This window comes from Miniopterus schreibersii (genome assembly GCF_964146895.1).
Source record: "Miniopterus schreibersii genome assembly, chromosome: 2".
Classification (NCBI taxonomy): Eukaryota; Metazoa; Chordata; class Mammalia; order Chiroptera; family Miniopteridae; genus Miniopterus; species Miniopterus schreibersii.
In genome coordinates, this window is record NC_138102.1 from 20,678,404 (window position 1) to 20,704,345 (window position 25,942).

The window sequence follows — 25,942 nt, forward strand, 5'->3', positions numbered from 1 at the left end:
TTGATGCCTAAAGTAATAAGCACAGCTTATTAGCTGAGCAATAAAGACACTCCAGCTACCTTTCTTTCTTGTTTTGTTCCTCATGAAAATCCTTCATCAGTCCTTCGGTGCTCCAGCTGAACTGGACCCGTCACACTTCCCTGTATCCCTGCCTCTCTGCTTGGCCTTTGACAGTCTCTTGATCTGGAATCCACCTATTTTCACCCCACCCCCACCTCCTAAAATGTCCTTCATACATTTCCTTCTGCACTTCTCAACCCTAGCTGGTTGTGATTTGCCATAAAATTGCATCTCTTCTCTCCTTTCTGCACATATCAGTTTCTGGCTTTTATGATAGTTATTTCTGTACATGTTATATGCCCTCCCTAATAAATGATGGGTTCCTTGAGGGCTGCAGTATGCTTTTTCATAGAGCTTTTTAATTTTTTATTAAAAATTTAAATAATTATTGTTTTCTCATAACCAAGTGCATGCATACTTAATGCAAAAAATTTTAAACATTACAGAAATACATCTCTTAGAAACTGAGATCCACCATTATAGCCCCTCTTCCCCTGCCCTAAGAAAACTGTGATTAACAGATTGGAATGCAGTCCTCTAGACCTTTTTCATGCGATATACATGTATAATTTTTATTTACGGAAAGGGGGTTATACTATACGGACAGCTTTGTACCCTCTTTCTACTGAAAATATTTAGCATTTTTTACATAGAGATGTAGTTCATTTTTTAAACAGCTGCATAGTATAAGATTGAATGAATGTACCAATATTATTAAATTCCTTGTTAATGATCATGAGAGTGATTTTCCATTTTCACCATTATAAACAATGCTTCAGAGAATATGTGTGTATATAGCCCATATACACATACACATTCCATATACACACATACATTCCATATGTACCACATATATGTGAAGATGATTTTCTGTAAGACATATCCTTGGACATGGAATTGCTAGGTGAAATGGAATGGAGATTCTAAATAGTAATTATCAAAAATGTGGAGGGAAAAGAGTTTTGGTTTATATCTTTCTGTATCCTTCACAAACTCAGTGGCTAAGAAGGCAGGCTCTGGAACCAGGCTGCACAGGTTTGTACCTAGGCTTGGTCTCTGTCTCAGTCGCCTCACCTATAAAATGGGGCAATAAGAAAAACTTGCTCCCAGTGTTGTAAGACTTAAGTGAGATAATACATGTAAAGCAATTAGCATTTGATAAGTATTTGGCAAATAAGTAAATGCAAGATATATGGGAGGAAACATGGTAACAGGTTCAGATAATTGTTGAATGAGTATGACTCAATAGAACAATAGTAGTTTGAGTAATCTCTCTGGAAATGGATGGTGCTTTGCTATTAAAACCAGTAGTTAACCATTGATAAAATGACTAGCTAGCATTAGAGGTGCAATGTGTGACCCTGGAGCAATTTATCTTTGTGTAAAATTAACTTGCCTGAACCAGGATCAACCAATGGCCTTGGCCTCTACAGTCCCACTTTCCCCAACAGAATTAACTGGCCCCAGCTGCAGCCTGGTACCTTATATAATGGGTATGTCTGAGGAGAGAACAACGTAGTCCCCTGAAGGGTGCCCTGGCTCACCACCGAAGGTTACTATGTCATCTAGTCACCCAGCCATTAACTCTGAAAAGTAATAGAAAATGCATAAATAAATGGCTAGAGTAAAAGGATTTCTGGTTAGACTCTTAGGTTCTGGGCCAGAAGTCTTTATCTTCTTGGATGTTTCTATACTAATACTAGAAGATTCTGAGAGTAGTCAACCCTAGCTTCTAGAACCACCTTTGTCGCTAACTAGCTGCAAAACCTTGGGCAAATTGTTGAACCTCATCTTGCACGGATACAATGAGGGGACTTAAATAGCTGATGTGAAAGGCCCTTTTTTGGACATGCCTTTCCCCACAGGCAGTCACATTTTCAGACAGCAGGGCTGTTTATTGTACTGAAAAATATTAAAGCATAAAATCATAAAATCAGGCAATGGAAATGCCTTCAAAATGTATCAGTCATGAGACAGAAAAGAATGACAGCAGGGTGCAGAATCAATTAACACCTGCTCTGTGGTGCCCACTATAGGAGGAGGTGGGGCAGGGGGGTCCTCTGAGGAAACACCAGGAAATCCAGGGGGAAGGGAATGGAATCACGGCAGCAATTGCAGTCTAACTTGGGCCAGGTCCTGGCCAGGATCAAATGCAGCAGAAAATGGGGCTCCCTGTGAAGTATGAGCATTGTTCAAAGTGCGCTGATGACCCTCCCCCCAGCCTAACAGGTTCTTGCCCCCCACCACTGGAGTCAAATTGCACCTCTCTTTTATTTATTTTTTAAAAAATATATCTTTTATTGATTTCAGAGAGAGGAAGGGGAGGGAGAGAGAGAGATAGAAACATCAGTGATGAGAGAGTCATTGATTGGCTGCCTCCTGCACACCCCCGACTGGGGGTCAAGCCCACAACCTGGGCATGTGCCCTGACAGAGAATTGAACCCCGATCGCCTGGATCCTAGGTCGATGCTCAACCTCTGAGCCACGCCAGGCCCAGCTGCACCTCTCTTTTAATGCCCATTTCGAAGCCCACCCCCACCTCACACAGAGACATCTTTCTCCTCTAAAGGCTGACAGTACTTACTCTCTGTGCCATTTATTCCCAGGGCGCTTCCAGGAGGGGCGCTTTGCTGGCTGGGTGGGGCTTTGGGAAGAAGAAATGGGGCTAAAGAGGGAGCCCCATTGCAGGCTCATCTCCCAGCCCCTTCCAGGATGCCCTTCTCATGACACTTGTGCCCTCTCAATGGGACCCAAGGCCTTGGGCTCCTCTCGGCCTCCCAGGCATCCAACACAGTAGAGCTCAGGAAATATCTGTGGCTCTGTGATTGAGTGACTCAGGCAGGCCCAACAGGGAGTCGAGTTTTATGGATTTTCAATATGAGCCATACCATGAAATCTGAGGTTTTACCTCATTGCTCACACTGGGTACCATGGGTTCCAGTCAGATTTTCTTGGGGTTGGGTGGAATTTTGTTGCTTTTCACTCTGAAAACCAGAATCGAATTTTTAAATTCAAAAACACTTACATAGCATCTACTTCATTTTTGGACAGTAATCTCAACACTACAATTGTTAACTCATTTACTCTCCATAACGACCCAGACGCAGAGACGGAGGCCCCCGAAGGTTAAGTCATTTGCCCAGGTGCCCAGGCCAAGGCGCGGCAGAGCTGGGACTCCAACCCGGGCGCTCTGGCTCCCGGGGACGCGCTGTGCCGCCCGGAATGTCTAAGAGCGGCGGGAATCCTCCTGAGCAGGAGAAAAAAATACTGACGTTGATGTATTTACTTCAAAGGAAATGGTGTTCCCCCCCCTTTCTTCCTTGTGTCCCCCTTTCTTTCCTCCTTCAGAGCAAAATGTTCTAAAGCGAGCAGCGGAACCGCCTTTTCTCGCCCGGGCCGGGGCTCCGTTTCGCTTTGGCGATCGGCCTGCGGGGGAAGCGCGCGCGGTTTTACCACCGGCGCTTTCGGGGTGCGCGCGCCGCGCGCTGTCCTGCCGCCCCCAGGCGCCTCTGGTCGGGGCCCCTACCCCGGGCTGTGTGGCCCCAGGTCCTGGAAACTTTTAAACCGTGTGTCTTTCCCCCGCAGTACTGGGACGCGGACCAGCCTTTCGGTCCCTCCTGCAGATGCAGCCCTTGTCCGGGGCCTCGGGGGTCTCCTCTGCCCCGCCGGCCTCCAAGCCTGGCAGGACGCGCGCCTTATTAACTGCCCTGGCGCGGGGTCCGAGCGGCCGCGCCTCACGGCCCTCCCCCCTCCAGGAGGAGTCCACTACCTTTGTTTCGGATATTGATCGCCTGACTTCATGAATGTTCAGACGTCCATCTCCTCCCGTGGGAAGCCGGCGTCAGAACCGGACAGACCTGCCCCCGATGAACTGTGGGACCCAGGGCGCATTACTTCACGTCCGCGAGTCTCGGTTTCCTCATCGGGAACGGGACGGCTACCCACAGGCGGCCGCGCGTGCCAACGAGATGGCGCGGGCTGCCCGGGCTCACGGCGGCTCTCCCCGGTCCCCTCGGCAACCTTTCCTTAAGGCGCGCTCGTCGGTTTCCCATTTTTTAAACAGGGCACCCTCCCGCTCTGAGCGCCAGAAGGGCGTCTTTGCGCCACACGGAAAATGTCCCTCGACCTCCCGTTACAACGCCCGGCCCCACTGGGCTCTTCGGGCAATTTCAGGGCAACCCGGGCGAATGTGCGCTGCTGCGTTCGACCCCCAACCTACACCTAACCCGCGGCCCCAGGAAGGCAAGGGCTCAGGCTGCGAGGGACGCCCGGATGAAGTCGCTGGGTGGGGCCCTGGGAAGAAGAAAAGGAGATAAGGGGGAGCCCGCGCTCCGGCCCGCCTCCCTCCTTCGAGGATGCCCTCAGTCCCGGCCCCCGGTCCCGCTCCGGACACCTGCTGCCCGGGGCCGAGCTTCCGAGGCCCGGGTCCCACCTGCGCGGCGGCAGACGCGGGCTAAGTGGTCTGGGCCGCCTCCCGGGCGCCCGCCCCGCCTCCTCCACGCAGCCCGCCGCGCCCGGCCGCACCCCCACCCACCCCGCGGCGCCCCGGCACCCCTCTCCTCCCCCAGCGGGCTCGGCGGAGCATTGTACTCACATCCGGGGCTGGGTTTTGCTTTAATGCGAAACGTAATTAACCCGGAAAAAAGAGCCGAGAGACAAGAGAGAAGGAGGGGGCGGGGTGGCGGGGAGAAGAGCGAGAGGCACGGAGAGTTTGGCCGCGAGATAAAGAAATCCCCCGAGAGCGCCGGCCCGCGGGCCGGAGGGGCGCGGCCCACCCCGATGTAACCCACGCGCCCTGCCCGAGCCCCGGCCCCTGCACGGCGGGGTAAGTTGGGCGCTCTCGCGGGCCCGGGAGCGGAGAGGCGCCGAGGGGCGCGCGGGGGCAGGCGCGCGCTGGGGAGCCGGGCGCGCGCCTGCCCCGGCGGCCCGCAGCCAAGGGGGAGGTCGCCGCCGCCCCTGGCTGCCCGTTGTAGCCCCGGGAAAGCCCGGAGGGCAGCCTCTCCTCCAATCGCAAGGAGCGTCCGGGGTGGCCAAGGTCGCCGCCGCCTGGGGTCGGGCTGCGGGGGTGGGGCCGCGAGGAGGGTGGGGGCGGGTGTGCTGCTGAGCTGTATTTTCTCACGTTGGCAGCGGCGAAACTTCGTTGCGGGTTTTGGCGCTGGGGCAGAGGCCCGGCAACAGCTGCCCGAGCTGCGGGTAGGGCAGGAGAGCAGAGACCGTCCAGGCAAGTCCCTGGGGCACGGATTGGGCCGTGGAGACTCATCTCTCTCTTCCCTTATTACCTTATTGCGGGACAGGCCTAGTGTGCTTCCGTGGGGAGATCCCTTCCTTTCCTCTGGTCCAGCCCGGGCCCTCGGGCTCTTGGAACTCCTGGCTATGGGGGAGACTTGAAGGAAAACTGTCCCAAAAATGCAGATTCGGTGCCAGGTTGGGAAAGCACCTCGAGGGGAGCTCCCTCCCTCCCTCCCTCTCTCCCTCTCTCTCTTTCTCACCAACTTCTTCCTCACCTTACTCGCTTCCCTTTTCTGCTGCAGCTCTCCAGTTCTGAGGACTGTTATTTCATCAAATTAAAAAAAAGAAAAAGAAAAAGAGGAAAGGGAAAAAAGAGGCCTTGTAGGAAGGAAAAGTGTCCAGGCATGTCCTCCACTTCTGTCTTACACATCTCCTCCCCCAGGCCAGCCCTGCTCCCCCACCCTTTGGGCTTCAAGTTCCCTTCCTTGATGACTGTGGGTTCAAGCTGTGTCTCCCCCTTCTAATTCCTCCCGTCCCTCCTCCTTTCTTTCTTTAGGACTCCAAATGGGGCTTTTCAGAAGAGAGTAAACAGAGAAGAGGGAGGGGGAAAGCATTCTCCAGGATGCCAGCTGTGGCTCTTGGAGGCACCTCGGCAGCCTGAGTGGTGGTTGCACTTGGGCTGAAGTTCCAAAATTGTATTCATGTTGTTCTTAATATATCTGACTAAGTCAGTCCCCTTTTTCCTCCTTTCTGAAGCTTCATTATTTTTCTTTGGTGGCAAAGCCTTCAGAAACAGTAAAGCCAAAGATGTTGAAAGAATAAAAATGTTTGTTTTATTTTAATTGCATTCAATTGACATATATTGGGTTTTAAGGATATGAAAGGCAATAATGGACAAAATGCAGCCTCTGTCTTTAGGGAGCTTCCAGCCTAGGAAGCTAAACAGCTTCCTAGAACACAAGGCTGTGGGCTCAAATAGAGATCCGGCATGCTTTGAGAAACCAGAGGAAGCTTTTAAAAAGCATTTATCATCGTCTTAGATATTAGCCTCCTTCACTTGCAGGCAGGTGACTTCTGTCATAGTGAAAGTCTAGCTTGTAGTCTAGACTCTGTGGCCAGCACAGTGTATGACGTCTACTGGGTGCTGAGTAAATGTTTGTTGAATGAATGAATGAATGAATGAATGGCTAGCTGGATGGATGACTGCAAGCATATGAATTGTTTGCATCTGTCCAAATGGAAGGGAAAAGAGCAGTGTGGCAGTGCTTCCAGCCTGTAGAAATTTAGTCCATCAGGCTGGTTCGTGAGGGTTTACTCTGGATGTTGTCTTTACACCTAAGGAGGCTTCTACCCTATTTGTAAGCCCTACTTTTTTTTTTTTTTTTAAATATATCTATTGATTTCAGAGAGAGGAAGGGAGAGGGAGCAAGAGAGATAGAAACATCAATGATGAGAGAGTCATCATCGATTGGCTGCCTCCTGCGCGCTTCTGACTGGGGATCGAGCCCGCGACCTGGGCATGTGCCCTGATTGGGAGTCGAACCTTGATTTCCTGGATTCTAGGTTGATGCTCAACCACTGAGCCATGCCTGGCCGGGCTGTAAGCCCCGCATTTTATGAAGTATGGCACACCTCGTGGAGTTCTAGCTGGCTGATGATGGGAGTCTTGCTCACTTCAGAGATGGGTAATCTCCTAGGTATTGACTTGGAAACCACCTGCTCTTTGGTGGAGAGTTTGCAAAACCTTTTCCTTTGTTGGTGTTTTCTTCTCTCTTCTGTATAAGGAAGTAGGGCCTGCAAATCCCATCATGTCATCATAGTAAGCTGAACCATATTTAGCTCAGTATTTTACCAAGGTTAAAATAAATCCTGAAGACATGCAGGTTTTGGTTGATGCCTACCTATGGAGAGATTCTGCAAAAGTGGGAAGGGAGATGCATCAGCCCTAATAGCCAGACCCTCTCGAGCAGCCCCCTATAGGCTTGCAGGGTGTTGCTGAAGTGCTGGAACACTAGGAAGACCCAAGCAGCAGGACCATGGTCCTCACTGTGCACATTCACCTAGCACTTCATTAATTTCCTGTCTTCTTCATGGGGCAGGTGGACAGGTGGGTGATGCCCCTGTTAAAAGGCTGGAGTGCCTCAGATTAGGTCTTGCTGTGTGCCTCAGTGCAGTAAATATCCTCTGATTCACTGAAACTACTGGGGTGCTGTTTATTCTGGCTGATACAGCCCTAGACCTCGGAAGAGAGGATCTGAGTGCTAGAACATTGGGTTGCGCTGTCTCTTCCCACCATGAGCAGTTTGGGCTGCCTTACTTTCAGTTTTCCATCTGCCTTGTGAGCTGGATGGGACTCCGGCAATCTAATCTGTTAGGCTTTGGAGGGGAAGGAAGCAGAGCAAATATTATGGTTTGACAGCCTCTGGGAAGAGAAGAATCCTAACCCTGCCCAATATGAGCCTATCATTAAGCCTGGGAATTGGACAGGGTGGGGAGATAGGGCAACTGAGAGGTGGGAGGGATGGGGTCCCTTCCTTCCTGTTCTGAGGGGACCTATGCTTGGTGCAGTGGGACTTGTAATTGACCTTTATTCCAAATCTTGTGCTACCCTGTTCTTCCCTTCTCTGGCCCCTGCTGTTAAGCACAGCCAGTCTTTTGGGCTTTATAACTCACCTTCTTTCTGAAAGCCCATTTTCTGCCCTGACCCCTGATGATTGAAGTGCCTCTCAGAGGATTAAAGACTGGATTGGGCTCTCCCACTGTGGAGGTCCCAGCCCCGCTGGTGCAGGAGCTCCTGACACTGCCCGGGGTGGGCGTGGGCAAAAGGCTTTCAGCTTTGGGCCTGTGGTGTGCTTTTCTGCCCATAGAGGTTGGCCAGCTGAGATAAAGAGGGTAGGAAGCTAGGTCTGCTGGTCCTTATGCTCCTGGAAAACACTACAGTTAAAGTGCAAAGGCTAGTACTGGCTGTCCCATCAGCTAGGACTCAGATTTGGCCATCCACTTGCCAAGTGACTCTCTGCTATTGTGATTCTCCCTTGGGCAGAGCAGGAGGCCTCTCCAGAGCCCCTTTCCTGGAACCCGATAGGCTTGTCTGGGTTCTGTTAACTTTCAGGGTAGGCTGGCCAAGATGGAGTCTGGATCTCTTTGATTTTTTTTTTTTCCCCTAACCTCTTGGGAGAATTTTAGAGATGTAAAATATGATGGTTCTTGGAGTAGTGGCCAGAGTAAGGGAAATGTATGCCTTTCTCTGGAGGGGTCCCAATGTCATGGCCTTTCTGTTGATAATTGCTTCCTGATATTTGAGGGGTAGCGATGGCCCCGCAGCTGCCTCCCTGCGTTGAGCAGCTTTGCATAGTCATGGTAATCATATACTACTTGTTAGGCTCCACACACACAGACGTCTTAACAACATTTGCCTGCTGCTTACTCTTTGCCAGACACCCTGGTAAGCACTTTTCACACATTATTTATTTCATTTAATCCTCACAGGCAACCTTTGAAGTAGGTACAGTGATTCTCTCCATTTTGCAAGTAAGGAAATAGGCCCAGAAAAGTTCAGCAGGCTGACTCTAAAGCCTAGCCTCTTTTACTTTACCACATCAGTGGGTAACTGAAATGAGCACACCCTTTTTCACGGTCACCTTCTTGCAAGAGTTTCATCAAACGCACTCATGCTTTTCACCGTCACCTGCACGTCTTCCTTGTCACACCCAGCCCCTCCTCGCTCCCTAAACGCAGGGCTGTGAGCACATGCCTTTAGACAGACACACACTTTTCTCTGGCACTTTCCAAAACGCTAGTAGAGAGGAGAAATAATGATGTTTTTTCAATTTCCTACTGCCCACATTGTAGTGGCTGACACTGTCAGGTTTAAATGAAGATTGTAATTCTGGGACTCCTGTGTGGCTATTGCTAGGAAGCTCCACCGTGAAACCAGATTCATTGAGACTTCTAAGTGGGGGACTTGGATGATTCTGCCGTGAAACCAGATTCATTGAGACTTCTAAGTGGGGGGACTTGGATGATTCTGCAGGTTGGAGACCTCAGTTTTTATAGGCTATTTAGAAAACCAATGTGGGTAGCTCCCCTGGTTATCTCTTGGTGGAGGTGCTCTCAGGAGCCTTGAGCCATGGCAGGCCTTTGCTTCCTGCTGGCTCCAACAACCACATTTTCTTTAAGCATAGAGGAGGCTGCTGTTAAGAGAGGTCATGAGTGTTTAAAATATTTTGTTGTTTTTAGCATTTTTATTGCAGTGGTATCAGTGTTCAGTTACTTCTCCCACTTCCCCCGACATTTTTTCCCTTAAAAGTTCCTTGAGTGTCTCTTGCCCTCTGTTCAAAGTTCTTGGGTCAAGTGGGGATTGGGCTGTCTGTGTCGAGGAGGCTCCTTCTCTTAACTTCCCCGTTCCTGTAGATGTTTGCATTCCTCTCCCTGAACTTCCGTTGGGAACATGTTCCCAGTACATTCCCTTCTCTCTCACATTACTCTCCTGCCTTAGACTATTTGGAGTTTGCTTTGGTGACATTTTCAAAATGCAGCAATATTATAACAGTAGGAAATAGATGCTCCCACACTTCCTAAGTTATCATCTTTGGCCCGTGCTCAGGGATGTGTTCTGAAATAGCTAAGCCTGTGTTTTGTTGTTGCTCCTGTGGTTTTCAGGGGGCCCTTGGCATTGTTGAGGTTCCACAATACACACCTATGTGTGCTGCAGTTTAACATAGGTGAGCGCTCTGTTCACGTGGCCTGGCATATTCTAGCAATGGTTAGTGCCTGCTCTTACCCTCCACACCCCAGTTCCTGTCTGCTGCATTACAGCTCTCGCTGAGACCTCTGATGTCATTTTCTGATAAACTTTCTCCTGTAGAAATTTAGCAATTTCCTGTTGGTGTCCCTGTTGCTCACCGCCAATGCTGGATGCTGCCGTCTGCACCTCCCACTGTATTTCTCCCACCATCAGAGGGTAATAAGACTGCATATGCCCCACTACATGTCAAAAAAAGCCTTCCTGACTGTTTTCTGGGCTAAAATCGCTGAAATTCCCTGTCTTGCCAACACAGAGTAACAGGAAAGAAAAATCGCCAAATTTAAAGAACAAATCAACTAAAAATTAGTCATTTATTTAAAAAATGTCAACCCTATCTCCCAAGTTTCAAGAAAGAAAATTCCACTGGGGGTCCTTGTTAGCTTCCCCTTCCCCTTCCTCTTCCCGGAGTGCTGGACTTGGTGTGGCTCAGGTGCTGTAGCAAGAGAGGAATAGAGGCATCAGCTTGGGTGTGAGTATTGTTGGCTCCAACGACAGGGTCTCCTTTAGGAAGATCAGAGAGGAAGGAACCAAACCTGCAGGGGAAAGAATGAGCCTCCGTCTCTAAGAGGATGTTGAAATAGGAAGCAAGACACCCAGCTAGAATGGAGGGTGCCAAAGCTCTCTGCATGGGTACCTCGCTCTTGGGCAATTGCGGTGGGTGGGATACTGCTTTATTGGATTTAAGATTTTGATACACCAAAAAAGTCCCAAGAGAGCTATAACGTAGGTAAGGTTTTACTTGTTTGTGGACTCTGGAGAACTGATAAATTTGTTCTCAGCTTCAGAACTTCTATGCTGGCGATGAGGGTTTGTGTGGAGTTAAATAGCTTTCCCTCCTACTAAATAAAGTAACACGCGTTCCCTGTAGAAACTTTGGGAAATATGGAAAATATAGAGAAGTAAATAAAATTCACCCATAACCCATAGGTGCTAACTTAATATTTTGGTGCCTGTATGTCAGTCTTTTTCTATCCAAATATAGAAATACAAAAGAAATATTTAGAGTGTTGAGATCATATTATAAATCATATTATATCTTAAGAAATCTTATCAGGATATGGTTTCTCCCTGATTCATTAAAAAAAGGCTTAAAAACATTTTTTAAAGGATCATGTAACATTTCCTTATGCAAATGTCCCATAATTTATAGAATTATACCCCAATCATTGGGACATTCAGAGCATTTCCAACTTTTGGTTTTTACAAATTCTATTGCAGTAGCTATCTTTTAATTTTAATCTTTATTTGCATCTTTGCTCATTTACTTGGATGGGATCCTAGAAGTAGAATTACTGGGTCAAAGGGTCTGAGCATTTTTGGCTCTCTTGTTATATATCTCCAAACTGCTTCCCAGAAAGTTTCCTACTCCTGTCCTGGATGTATAAGAATCTTAGGGGAATTTTTCAAGGAGATAACATTTGTTTCAAGCCTTCTCTTTACTTTTTCACCCCTTTATTGTCTTTTTCTTCCATCGGGGTATTTTCCATTTCTTAGGGCCTTGGTCCCAGATATCTTTTGCATATTATGAGCCTGATAAAGATGCCAGTTGCCTCAGTTCCTAGTGGATAATTTTATTCTTGGCTGGAATCTCCTCCAGTGATGGAACATAGGCATTGAAATGGGCAAAACTGTGGTGATATTTTGGACAGAGACATCTCCCACTGCTTCTGATCTCACTGTCAGGTAGGCAGCCATTGTCTCTTTTACTTCATGAGCTTTGTCTAGTCAACTGGCAAATGTTGGCCAGGAATCTTGGTTTAATTGACATTTAACCCATTTTCTGCTGCTGATCAATGGGTAACTTCATGCAAGTTATTTTTTTTTCCTTAAAAGTTTTCTTTTTACTATAAATTAAATATTTAACATTTTCAGTTGCAGTACATATTTAGGAATTTATGTACGGAGGAAATCTGGATCATATAAAACTTTCCTCTTTTCTATTTTACTTTGCTTTAAAATACATTATTTAGTTACCTGGACTATGTGAGGCCATGGTTTGGTTTGGTTTAGGGTACGTGTATATGTGTGAGAGAGACAGAGACAGAAAGAGATTGACTGATAGTGACTGAGTGCACACATCCCTTTGATTTGAACTTCACAAAGTCCAGGAAAGAAGATGAAGCAGGAAATAGGTCTCAAGAATTGTAAAAAAAAAATCACAAACTATGACATAGTCATATTATTACTTGGAATTTATGTTGTTTATGTAAAAGAAGAAACAAAGCATGAAAATATGAATTTCAGCATTATTTAAAATAGTTAAAAATTGGATGTAATCTAACTGTCTAATCATGGAGAAATGGTTAAGTCAATTATAGCAAATACAGCCCAGTCATGTTATGCGGCCATTAAAAACAATGATTACAAAGGCTATCTAGCAACATGGAATATGTTTATGATATAATTTGAATTTTTAAAAAGGCTGATTATGCAGACAGTAGGATGAAAAAGCAGGCAGAAGTGAAAGTGGCTGGCTAAAGTGATCTTTCTAAAATGCCTACATTGTTGTATTGTGATTTTTGCATTGAACACGGAAAACCCTGGGGAGGTTTGACATGCTGTGGAAAGATGGGAAGGGTGCTAAGGGGTGGGCCAAGCCCCCTTCCGGGACAAATGTCTGTTCTCTTTGTCTTCCATGTATTGTGAAGGTTATGGAGCTACTTGCTGGGTGGCTTCATTGTGGTGTTAGAGCTAAGGTGAGAGGCTAGGCTGAGAGAGGGGTATCTGGTGCTTTAAGCCACCAAGAACACTTTGCATATTGTCTTGGGAGATGAAGAGAAAGTCATTGTCAGCCTGTGGGGCCCAGGACATGCAGGGGTGGGGGCAACTTCCTGGGTCAAACAGCCCAATGTCACCCTCCACCCAATATTTTTACACTGGGGACTTTAAGTTAAAATGAAATTTAAGATAACAGGTGATTTTAGAGAGTCAGAAAATAGGCTAAAACTATTTAACTGGAGGATTGTTGTGAGTTAGAAAGGACATTTCGAAGCTTTGTCTTGGTCTTGGTAGGGGAATTTTAGGGTGACAGTATGTGTGTGTGAATCAAGGTGGGTTCCCCCCGTTAGTACCAGTTTCTACTGCTTCCCTTTCTCCCCTCACTGCCCTGTTGTTTGGGCTGAGCCTGGGGTGGCATAGTTATTGTATTCGAGGGTCCCCTCTGGGAAAAGAGGAGGAACCAGCAGAGACTTGGAAGATGATGGTGAGGGGTCTAAAGCAGAGAGAGATTTGGGGGCTGGGGGCAGCAGGCTCTCCATACCAACTGTTAGCAGCTGTTGTGACAAGGGCCGTACCAATGGGATCTGAATGAGCTGTCAGACGGTTGGGGCTTAGGACCTCAGGTTTGTGTTTTGTGCCTTTGAGTATGTCACTTCTGTGTGGGTTGACTAGTTATAACCACATGTCCCTGTGATGCTGGTTCTCCTGCAGCTGATCCGTCCCCCACCTCCCACATTCTTGATGTGCTCTGTGACTCAGCGGCTTCTCAGGACATCTGAGCAGCTTTTTTTTTCTTTTTCTTTTTTCTGGGACTAGAACCACAGTCAGGAGATGTTGTAACCAGAACTCTTCCTTTTATTATCTTTCCTTTTGGTACGTGAAGGTTTTCTCCCTCCCAGGGATCCATGCAAATGGGAAGCACTCTCCACCAAAGTGCGTTGTTGGAGGCTTGTAGAAAGAGTGCCTCCTCTAGCCTCTGACTTGAGAAAAAGACAGGCACTGATTCATCCTGTTGGCTGAAAAGGGAACATTTCAAGGCCAGCATGAAGTCGGGTGCTGTGCTTACCAACAAGGCCCAGAGACAGTCCCCTTTGTTATCCCACTGCATTTTATATGCTTTCTCTTAGAAATGTCCCAGGAGTGGCAAGTCCTGAAACCCCCGGAAATGCTGCTTCTGGTTGCATCAAGGGAATTTGCCTAGTTTTCTTGGGGGATGGGTACGCTCCGTCATCCTGACCAGACAGCTATGCACTCTCCCTGGGAGGCTGGCCCAGCCTTTCTGCAGGGGACTCCTGTTTTCCCCTATCCCCCCCCCAGGGGAAGCTGCATCCTTTCTCAGGGATATGCTCCCTCCCCAACCAATGCCAGGCCTCACACCTTCCCATCTTTGACCCAGTGTCTGCAAGAAGACTTCAGGTTCCTCCCATGCCATTTGTTCCTAACTCCTGGCTTGTCGCCATCTCTTTCCCTTTCGTGTTCTCAGATTTGCTCCATTGTGGAGCTGGAGCTGGGAGGCAGGGTTTGCCTGGGGAGGCTCAGAGAAGCAGGGCCTCTGGCTGCAGGTACTTGTGACAAGCATGACGTTCCTTTGCTCAGGGCTGTTTCTCCCCACAACCCACACCCTGCCCTTATACCCCACTTCTGCCACACTTCTTCCATCTCCTCTGCCATCTTTTTAATTCTCCTCTTTCCACTTTGTATCCTTTCCTCCTCTCATCTTTTATCTCTCCTCTTATATCCTTTGCCCTGTTTCCCTGCCTGCTTTATCCCTTTGTCCCCAGTCGCTACCCAGCGAGGAGCTGTGGGATACCCTGACCCATCTCCCTTCTCACTGAGTCATCTGTCCCCATTGGGACTCTGGCTTGACCTTACCTGGACTCAAGGGAGTCACTGTTCATTTCTGTGTGTGGGGAGCGTTTTTTAACTTGGGGCAGACTTTCAACACTGTCAGGCCCCTTGTGGGGTTGGGAGAGAACAGATCACACCAACAGTCGCCACCCTTACAATTCCCTGCTCTCCTGGGGATGTGCCTCCCTGCTGGTGGGACCTGCCCTCTGGGCCTGGAAGGCTGCAGGTGTGATGCCTCAGTAGCTTCTTGTTGACCGTGGCGTGGTGCAGGGAAGCGCCTTAGGTCAGCTGCCTCGCAACTTAGCTTAGTTGTAGACTGAGAACCATGGCGGGCTTGGGTGTTAGTGGACTTTGCTTGTTGGAGCGAAGCAGGGCCAGCGGTGGGTGGTGCCTGTCCGTGAAAGTCTAAATGATGTTTTCTGATCCTTGTGGGATCTTGGGCATCAGGTTGGGTGTAACTGCTTGTGGGAAGTTGCTTACATTCCTTCGGGAGGAGAACAGAGCTCCTGGCCTTTCTGTTGGCTCTTCAGAGACGAAGGAAATCACAAGGAGAGGGGAGGCTAGCTTGAGGATGTGGCACATCTCTCGACAACGAGATCCTCTTCTAGAGTCAGTGAAAGTGTTCAGGGCTTGGGGCTTTCTTCTGATTCCCTCATTCTTTCAATTACAAGTGGCCTCTGGGTCATAGCAAAGTGAAGTTAGTGAAGCATGTGGTCCTGCCCTCAGATTAATTCTTTGGAACCTTCATGGATCTGGAGGGGCTGCTGTTTATGAATGAATTCTGGCAAAGTTTTGTCCACGTATTTGAAACTGGAGCTTAAATCCTTTCTGAGATAGTTTCTCCATGTATAAAACTGGGTTATGACCTACTTTCCAAGGCTTTTGTGAAGAGTAATAATAATACCTAGTGTTTATGAAGTGCTTAATATGCGCCAAGCACTTAATTTTCACCAAAATCTTATGAGGTGCACATACTGTGATTATCCCCATTTTATAGATGCAGAAACTGTGGTGCACAAAGATTACACAGTAAGTGGCCAGAACTGGAATTGGAACCCCGGCCTTTGACTCAAAAGTCTAGGCTTATATCCTCTCTGTATGTAAAGTTGCCTAACGCTGAGCTCACCACATAAAAGAGCTTCAGGAAAGTTAGGTGATACATGTCAGTGGGTTTTGATGACTGCTTAAGGAACAGAGTTGATAAAAGGTTTCCAGGGTCTGGTTGGGGAGAACATTTGGTGCCCTGGGGAAGGAAGCTGATGCGAGAGATTGCCAGCTTCTTGCAGAGGTGAGTCAAGCCAGAGTGAGGTTCCTACAGGTCTTGAGGCAGGGCCCACTTCACCCTCCTTCTCACCAGTGCCTCCCTCCCTCCTGCCATGCAGGGTGATGTGAGCAGAGCCCAGGAATGCCTTATGTGGATCGGCAGAACCGAATCTGTGGGTTTCTGGACATCGAGGAGAATGAAAACAGTGGCAAGTTTCTACGGAGGTACTTCATTCTGGACACCCAGGCCAACTACCTTCTCTGGTACATGGACAACCCCCAGGTGAGAGGCTACGGCGGAAGGTGGAGGGTGGCTGGCTGCCCATCACTGCCTGGGAGGAATGCACATGGGATTAGCCTCAAGGGCTTCATCCCCCTCATGGGCAGCACTGACCTGTTGGTCAGTAAGGAGGGGAAACACCAGCGCTCGCGCGCACACACACACACATGCACGTAATCACCCACGTGCACAGGAAATCATCCCTGATTTTAGCTTGAGAAAAAACTCATCTCTCCTGACCCAGGGGATCTGGTGTCTTTTCTCACACTCAGGAATTTAATACTTGCAAAAGTCAGACAGAGGCTGGCCAGCTGGATCCAAGCTCCGAAGCATGGCTTGCTTTCTCTCACCTCTCTCAGTTAGGGCTGTGGCCTTGTGGCCACTCCTGCTCTTCCAGTCTAGGGCCCCTCCCTGGCAGAGAATGTGACCTGATTCCCTGAGCTGGACAAAAGTTGGACTTCCCTGGTCTCCTGCATCGAGTCAGGAGTTCCAGTACTGGGTTGGAGGTGACCCTGGAAGTCACCTAGTTTTGCTTCCTTGCAGTACAGATGAAAAAAGCATAGTCACAGACACTGGAATCAACAGGGGCCCCTTAAGTTTTTTTGCTGTGCCTGGGAGTTCCTGGAGTTACCCATGGTCTAGGAAGAAGTTGCTCTGCCCCTGATGTGGGATCTCCAGTCTTTTTTTAGGTGCCATGGGTGCTGTTGGCTCTTTCCTTACCCCTGGCCTAGAGCAGTTTGGTGGAATGAGGCCCCAAAGACTGGCGTGGCCCCTGAATGGCAAGATCATGGGTCATGGCCATGTTGGGGTAGGGAGGGGTGTGGGCCTGAGATTTGACTTTGGTTCAGAGACTTGGGAAGAAGAAAGTGTGAGTGTTGGGGAATGCATTTCGGCTTTAAGATGTGAAGTAGAAAAAGTCCTGTGAGTCTCTAGGTCATTATCTGGGGACTAACCCTCTACAGACCTTTGGCATTTGTCTTTTGGATTTGATGGCTGAGAGAAAACACTATAGATACAGAAAATGTACTCAGATATCAGCTGCCTCGTAATGCCTTCTCCAGGAAAGACTTAACCCTAAATTGAACTGCACCCCTTGTTTTACCCCCCCCATTCCTGATAAACTTTCTGTTGACTACTCTTACTTAGAGTGTTGAGCATGTAGAATAAAACTTACATACAGACACTTATATCCTTGACCTAGCCTGGAATGCTTTCCTCTTATGATGGTTTGTTTTTGGGTTTGCCTTCGGGCCCTGCTGTATCATTTTCCCTGCCTTTGCTCTGTAGAGGTGCCCCCAGCTGAGTCAACAGATCTACTGTGAAAGGAAGTAGCATTTTAGGTGCCACTTCCCCACTGTTGGAGGAACTTGAAATCAGGTCTTGTGGCCAGTAAGCTTGGCTTCTGGCATGCCAGGGATGAGCCCCAGTGGCTTATGGTCTGAGTCTTATAATTCCTTTTTCCTTTTTCTTCCTTTGTATCCCGCTTACCCCGCCATGTTAGCTCAGGTAACTCGAGTGTATTTTTGTCTTGATTTAGCTACTTAGTCCTATGCTTCCTACTAGGACTGTTCTTAACCCAAATTCACTTGCTTGGGGAATCCTGCTTAGCTGTTGCCAGCTGCCTCCCCTGAGAATTGGCCCCTCCTTCATTCTCTGGGCCACAGGCTGAGAGTCTTGCTGTCAGTGACATGTTACCCAGGTCCACAGTGTCACCATTTCCAATCTCGAATGTTGCCAGGTGTCGGGATTTCTCTTATTCTTTTTGCCTTCTGCTTTGATTGTCCCTTGGTTCCAGAACCTGCACTAACCTTGGATGCTGGGCCTTGGGCTGCCTTCCTGGGTGTCTAGGGTCAGCCCTGGGACAGCCTCCTGTGCTTCCCTGCCAGCTGAGCTCTCAGGATCCTCTTTGTGCTAGAGCCTTCTTTAAGTGGGAGTTACCAAGTAAAACTTGTGGCCCCTGCTGGAGATTCTTTACGTTTTCCCTGGAGGCAGAAATTTCAGCTGGCTTGGCACATGCCTAAAAAAGGAGAGTCTAGCTGTGACACAGCAATATTTCAGAACATTTTACTTCTCTAGTTTTTGGCTTAGCTCTTTATTGTATTAATGGCCGAAAGGCCATTCTGGACTTGAGAGTGGATATTTTTGTAAGTTGTAAAATAGTGTTAGTGAACATTTATTACTATGTGCCAAACACTGTTCTAAAGACTTCCTTGAATTTTCATTTCATTCTGACAACAGTCTAATTGGTGGATATTATTGTCCTCATTCTAAAGGTGAGGTGGGTGAGGCAGAGAGGGGAAGAAATTTACCCGTGGTTACCTAAAAGGAAGTGGCAGAGCCAGGATTCTAACCCTGGCAGTCTGACTCCAGTTCCGCTGCTGTTATTGCTGATAATGAGACAGTCATCTTACTGTTGCCTGGGAGGAAGGAAAGCTTTCAAAAGTAGTCTCTGATTAAGAAACAGAAGCCAGAGGACTCTCTGGGCTGGGAGCTCCTAGATGGTAGAGGGCTCACTTGGTTTAGCTTAGATCTACATTAGCCAGCATTTGGTAAATGTGTGCTCATTGAATGAATGAATGAATGAATGAATGAATGAATGAATGAACGAATGGACAAACTAAAGAGGGGCAGGTAAAGAGGCAGTCAGAGGGAGGCCTTTATGAAATGCAGAGTGTTTGACATCATTGTCCTGGGGTTTGAGGACATGGCCTAAACCAAATGCAAGCTCTCTAGTGCCGGGAGTCAGGAGAAGACAGATTGGAGGTAACCCCAAGAGCAAACCGGAGGGGTTTGGTCTGCTCCTTGAAGAGAGACATTGGGAACTCCTTTCAGTTACTGAACATCTTACTTGTATAGGGAAAAGGAGACACCTGATATAATATCTTAGTTATTTAAATAGACATTAGTAAGTGGGGGATTTTCCAAACCCAGGTCTCTGTTCTTTGCCTGTTTGAGCCACTTGGTGTTTATGGAGCCTGTTTCCTGTTTTTACTACCACTGTTACTACTATTATTACTAACTGCAGGTTATACTGAGTCTTACTGAGTGGCTACATGTATCATCTCATTAAGTCCTCACAAGACTCCTGGGACTCGGGGACTTTTATCACTCTGACAGTGTTTGCAGGGTGCAGAGAAGTCCAGTGCCTTTGCTCAAGGTTGCACAGGTGGTAAGTGTGGAGCTGGAGTTGGAGCCAGGTCTGTCTGACTCCAGTGTCTGCACTCTTCACCCTTGTCTGTTTCCTTCCTCCTTCTGATGTTTGTGCTCAACCTTGGGCAAGGTCTTGTAGATGAGGTGGAAGGTGAGCTCAGTGAGGTCTTTGCCACTGGGAGGTTTCAGGTTCAGTTGGGGAGATGAAAACAATTCACACAAAACTATAGTGCGGAAAATCCAAGTCCATCTTTATAGCAGGATAGCATATCAGTAAGTTGAACTGCCGAAATGCCAGTATTTTGGTTGAAGGAGAAAGGGTTGCAGTGTTCCCTGCCGCGGCCCACCGGGGCACGAGGAGGACCTGGAGGTGGAGTCTTAGGTGGGACATTCTCAGGCCTGGGAGACGAGATCAAGGATCAGACCCTGGCTCTGCCACTAAGTTGTCTTCACCTTCATGGAGCTCACGTTGTAGCTGGGGAGATAGATGATTAAGTAAAAATATGGCAGGGAGAGCTGCAGGGCACCCCTTTATGGAGTGGGTAGCACTAAATCCAAATCTGGAGGTGATTACTACAGTGGTTCACATTTGTAGAGCACTTTATGGGTTTGAAGTGTTTTCACTTACAATATGTCATTTGATTGATAAGCACCCTGGAGGAAGGGGAGGAGGAGGGCACTTTCAGTCCTGATGGAGCAGGGCAGCACCAAGGAGGGAAGGTGAGCTTGCCTGGTTAGAGGGTAGTTAAGGTCTGGTTCCCCAGAAGGCCCGAGACAAGGATCTGTGGCAAGTTTTTATTAAGGAAATGTTCCCCTGTCAAGTGTGCTGGGGGCAGGGCAGGGAAGGGGAGGAAGCCAGGCAAGGGTGTGAGCTCAGGAGAAGTCTGCAGAGGGTAGGTGGGCCTTAGCCCAAAGCTTCAGGGAGGCTGACAGTACGTGAGGCCTTGAGAGTTGTCCCAAGGGGGCTGGGCTTCCATGTGCCCCGCTGGACAGTCACTGGTTCTGACTCTACAGATGTGGGCAAAGCGGTTCCCGTGGCCTGATGGCAGCCCTGCAAAATAGAGCTACAAGTGCTGGCTGTTGTGAGTGCAGCAAAACATCACAGATGGGGAGCCAGCAACCGTGTCTGTTCCCCGGACGTCTCGTGGGTGCATGTTAGGGGGCAGCCTCTGTGGTCCTGGTAGAGCCTTGAATGCCTGCCAGAATTCAGTTTTGATGTGATCATTAAGGAATCACGGTTTTTTAATACAGGCACTGCTGACACCAAACTGATAGGATGAAACCCATTAGCTAAAAAGAACCCCTTTAAATGGAAAGTTTCAATATTATTGATTATGGCCACTGATTTCGCTAATGCATTTAAAAATCAATATCCTGACAATATCAAGCACGTAAATAATTCTTGAATAGAAACAAACATTGGCTGGATTTTCCTTAAAACATTTCTATGATATGATGGTACTGGTATTTGTATTTTAATTTAATGCTGGTCCCTATCATGAGAGAGGGGATGAAATTCCTTAATAAGGCTTCTCTCCTTTATGACCATGACCTACAGAGTAACTAACCATGTTTTAGTTGCATAGCAATGCTTACATTCTGCCCATCTAATGTCCGCTTGGCTAAGTAATTGTAAGACTAAATTATACAGCCCCAAACAAAGGATAAACAGAAGCATAAAAAACAGTGTTGCACTAGATTGTTGTTCCTGTCAAATTTACTCTATAAAATATATTTTTTCTCTTTGACCAAATAATGCTCAGATGCTTTTACTTTTCAAAGGCCATAATGTGAATTTTGGAACAAAGTACCCATAATATATATAAAAAAATTGCATCTCTGCATTTCTCCTGATATTTGTGGGGCCTCAATAAAAACCTTTCGCTTTTTGCTTTTTAAAAAAAATAAGCTGAAAGCAGTTCTTTCCATTGAAAGGGGCAAAGAGCTTTAGCTGGGTTGACAAAAAGATGAATATTTAGCTGCATTTTAGTAGAAAGCATGTGGAAGAGTGGTAGGAAATTATATTAATACCTAATGTATAATGGACAATAGTTTTGTCTTAAAAGCTAGGCAACAAATGAGAATTTTTTTAAATAGCATTTTCTGTATCAGAAACCTTCTTGAGCAAATTTGGCTGAAATCTAACAATATTTAAAAGATTTTTGTCAAATATGCTTCACCTTGTCAAAATGCCAAGAACCAGTAAGATAACTGTCTTTAAAAACTGGCCAATAAAGCCCTTGCTGGTTTGGCTCAGTGGTTAGAATGTTGGCCGACAGACTGAAGGGGATTGAAGAGTCCCGGGTGTAATTCTGGCCAAGGGCGAACCTCCACTGCAGGCTTGAACCCTGGCCCTGCTCGGGGTGTGTGTGGGAGGCAACTGATCAAAATACCTCTCTCACATCAATGTTTCTCTCTTTCCCCCTTCCACTCTCTCTGAAAAGCAATGGGAAAAAATATCCTTGGGCGAGGATTTAAAAAACAAACAAAATAACTCCCCCCAAAACTGGCCAATAAATGCACATGGTACAAAATTTGAAATGTGGCAATGCTGATGTAGTGACAGCTTTTTCCCTCCCACTCCTGTTCCCTAGGTACATATTCCCCTGGCCAGAGGCAGCCAGTATTACCAGTTTCTTGTCTATCTGTCTAGAGATACTCTCTGTATATACAGGCATCGTGCTGACTCTCAGATCTTCAACAATTGTTTGGGCAAAGTGGTTTTAATTCATGGATTTTGTGTAATTGGTGTGTTAGCTATCTATGTGACACATGATTTCAAAGGTTAAGTAGGATTTCTGGCGTGCTTTTGTCTGTTATTGTGTTAGAGTAAGAATGCAGAATTCCTTTGGGGGGGAAATATCCCCAAAGAAGATTTTGAGCAACAGATCTGTACTTTAACTAAAATGCAAATTAAAATAAATAAATAGATAGCTACATACATACATGCAAATTCTGCTAAGGGTGAATTATTATTAAACTTAATGTTTTAAGAGTTAAAATTATGTGAGAACTTCTTGAGGATTAACATAAAATACTGTAAGTGCAATTTTGTTTTATGTGTTTTCTTTAGTAATCTTATTTTTTAAAACAATTCTTGTTTTTATAACAAGGTGTACTATGTCTGAATTAAATAGAAGTAAAAGCGAAGAAGCACTTTGGGGCAATCATGTTAATAGCACTACATGGTATTAGAGTCCAAGCAGCTAAAGGGATAGAAGCTATGAAATTTAGCAGGGGTTTTACTAATGCAAAACCACAGTGATGACTGTTCTAAGTTTTCTTAAAATTTGTCTTTGGTTATATTGTTATGTTTTGCTTTAGCTTTCCACCTTTAGCATTTATTTACTACATCTATTTATGCATCTATTTTTAAATATTTTATTTATCTATTTATATACAAGAATGCCATTTTATTATTAAAATAATGCCCCTAAGGAAAAGCAGGCTCTTGCATGTTTGGGAGCAGGACTGCATATTAGATTTTGCTTTGGAGCCCATTTTATTAGTTATATCAAGGACAACTTGATGAATACATTAATTAGGGAAGCATCCATTGTTTTGAACCTCTTGTCCTCATCTGTAAAATATGGGGAATGATACGAATGATCTCTATCTCTGACATAGTTGCTGTGAAGAGTAAATAAAGTAAAGTATGTGAAAGTGCTCTGATAAACTCTAGAGTTTGTCAAATTAGATGTTGATAGAGATATTTGTGAAGGAAGCTTGTTGTGGCAGTGACATGAGGTGGACAGGGAAGTGGGGAGAGCCTGGAGTCGGAGAAGACAGCAAGGAATTTGTCCTACAGCTTCCTTATGTGTCTGTGGTGGTGGTGTGGTGGGAATGGAGTAGAAGGGACAGACTTAAAGTCCATGGATGGCCTGGTGACTGACTGAGGGTGAAGTAGAGTAGTCAAAGGTTTAATGCCTGCTTGACTGGGAGAGAATGTGGAGTTGCTGACGGATGGAGAAGTTGGGGAGGGAACCAGTTAGAGGGTGGAGGAGAAATGATGATTGAGTTTGAGGTAAATGTGGAGGAGGCCAAGTAGAGGAAAGGAGTGAAGTAGTTGACTTATTGAGTTTAAGGTTTCAGAAACATTTAGGTGGCCAGTGGTTGAATTCTTGGAACCTGTATGTGTTCTGGAGATTATCTAGAGCCCAGGCCTTTGACCATGTCTTTAGGTCACTGTCACCAGGATAGGAAGAGGAAGCGAGAGAGCTGGGAATGTGGTGGCTGAGAGACTCCCACATCGTGAAGTCCATCCTGGCCAAAGCCGGTGCTGGTGCGTGTCAACAAGAAAGAGACATCCGCATAATAGAATGAGAGCATTACAGCAACACAGAAGCAGTTTATGATATAGAGCTGACTTTTCTGGAAGGGAAAGATTAGACACATCTCTTTGACCTGGAGAATGGAGAGAGTAGCCATGGACATGTCACCTTTCTTCCAGTTAGTGTCAGACAGTGGAGCTCCAGGGTGGAGGGGAGATGCATTTGAGGCCAGAGCAGCAGGTGAAGCCTGGGAACAGCTCGGCTAGTTTCCTTTGGTGCTTCCCTCCTGCTGCCCGGAGGGCTGTGGAATGTGGGGCAGAGGGAATTGTGCTTTCCCCTCCATTCCAATGATACCGCTCTTCTTAGGCAAGTCCTTTTCTGAGAGTCTGTGTCTGGCCTCTGCTTTTGGTGGTTTGAGTGTGGTTTCAGCCCATGGGCAGTCATGCTGGCTCATGCTTAGCTGTGGGGTTTCCACATGCCTTCTCTTCTTCCTCCCACTAGTTGACCAGCAAGCTAGTTTTGACTGCCTGCTGTGTTCCTTGCTGTCTGCTGGGAACCCTGGAGGGATAGAAGAGAAGGTAAGAGGGCACCAGCATCTCTCCTTCCTCCTTTCCACTCTGAATTCCTGATCTTTTGGAGTTTGGTACCTATGAGCCAGTTTGACTAGTTCTTGCCCTGCCCAGCTTGGGCAACCCTACAGGGCCTCTTTTGGTGTAACCCTGCTTGTCCTGCTCCTGTATTTACCTTTCATTGATAATCAACTCTTGATAATGAGCAGGTCCTTGTACACTTGAAGGATTGTCTCATGGGAGGTGGCATGGAAGAAAGGAAAGTGTGTGAGATTTCAGAATCAGGAAGGGTTGGGTTCTGCCACCAGCCTAACTACTCAGTACCAGTGTTACCTTGGGCAGGTTGCTTCACGTACTCAATCCTTAGTTTCTTCATCTGTAAAATGGGATTTTTAGGATTAAGTGACCATGTGCAAAAGTACCTAGCAGCAGGCCTGGTGCATAATAGACTCTAAATATATTTCTGTTTCTTTCTTCCTCTCTCAAGGTGTGCTCTGTCAAAGCAGCAGATTGGTGGTAGGAGTAATGAGCTCTGTCTTCTCTCTGCTCCTTGAGGAAGTCATTTCTGCAGGTTGAGCCTTCAACAACTCATGTGGTGAATGACAAGGGATCAACAGAACCTTTTAGTGCTGACATTCTGTGAATTTATGAATCCATAGTTAGGTCTTCTGGTCCTTTCTGTGCTTCTTGTTACTCTCACTAGAAGATGAGGAAATTTTTCTATTTCAACAAGAAGAAATAATGTTGCTTCTAGAAAGAAGGCTTACCATGGGAGGCATATCACATCTCTATGTGGGCACCTCAAGTCCTTTCTTGAGGATGGAAAAGAAACAACTCTATGCTTTCCACTCATGGGGAGATCCTTGGTGGTAGAAGAACACTTGAGCAAAAAGCAAGGTGATGGCAGTGTCTTCATAAAGCCATCATTTAAGAGGAACCTGCCTTGTGCCCAAGTTGTTGCTGAAAATTTAGAAGTCCCAGAATGTACAGGTGGCTCCTGACTTACAGACATTTTCACATGCAGTTGCTGCCAGCCACGCATGCACTTTGAATCCCTCCCTCTCCCTGCTCACTGCCCTGCTCTCCTCTTCCACATCCCTATTTACTGCTGGTGCAGCAGCCACGGTCACTCTGTGGGCTGTGGCTGTGGCTGGGCTGTGGCTGGGCCATGGCCCTTTCTTTCACCAACTGCTGTGTCTCCAGTGCAGAGCCAGCAGGTCCAACCGGTGTCTACAGCAGTGGTCCTCAAACCTAGTGGCACAGAGGAATCTCCAGGGACCTTTAAAAACATACAGGTGCCTGGGCCCTACCACAGATCAGTTAATACGTGGAGAGGAAGCCTGATACTAGTTTTTAAAGAAACCTTCCCAGGTAATTCACATAGCAGCCTTCCCTGCAACCTGTCTCCATACCCTGTCTTCTCAAGTGCTCTCATCTCAGATGCTTCCAGCCCCTCTTCCTAGCCCATTCCTCGGCTCCCTCGTCCCAAGTCTTTGACCCCTTTTTAGTTGGGGCTCAATCCTTTCATGCCCCCTCTACCTATTCCTCTCCCACAGGAAACCTGCTCCAGGTCGTGGGAACTTCAAAGTTAAGTGACACCCAAGTTCAAAACATGAACAAGTCTTCCCGAAGAAACACTTTTTGCCAATGTCGCCTTCCAGTTCTCTATGAGGGTAGCAGGCGTTCATGGACTGGTTTGGGAACTTAACTACCATACAAATAGTGTTTTCATTTAAACACTTTTAT

General features: G+C 47.0%; 1 protein-coding gene across 3 annotated transcripts in view; it reads left to right on the forward strand.

The window, feature by feature from the left end:
• The window catches only part of PLEKHA2 (pleckstrin homology domain containing A2), a 69,056-nt gene that overhangs the window by 9,389 nt on the left and 33,725 nt on the right, over positions 1–25,942 (forward strand). Inside the window, exons 1-2 of one of the 3 annotated variants that reach the window (XM_081129344.1) lie at positions 4,681–4,886; positions 16,046–16,209. In XM_081129344.1, the coding sequence (XP_080985470.1) occupies positions 16,069–16,209 (141 nt within the window). In that variant the 5' untranslated portion in view covers positions 4,681–4,886; positions 16,046–16,068. Of the gene's footprint in view, positions 1–4,680; positions 4,887–5,204; positions 5,283–16,045; positions 16,210–25,942 lie in introns of those variants that run through there. The other 2 variants (XM_081129345.1, XM_081129346.1) reach the window with 2 other exon arrangements.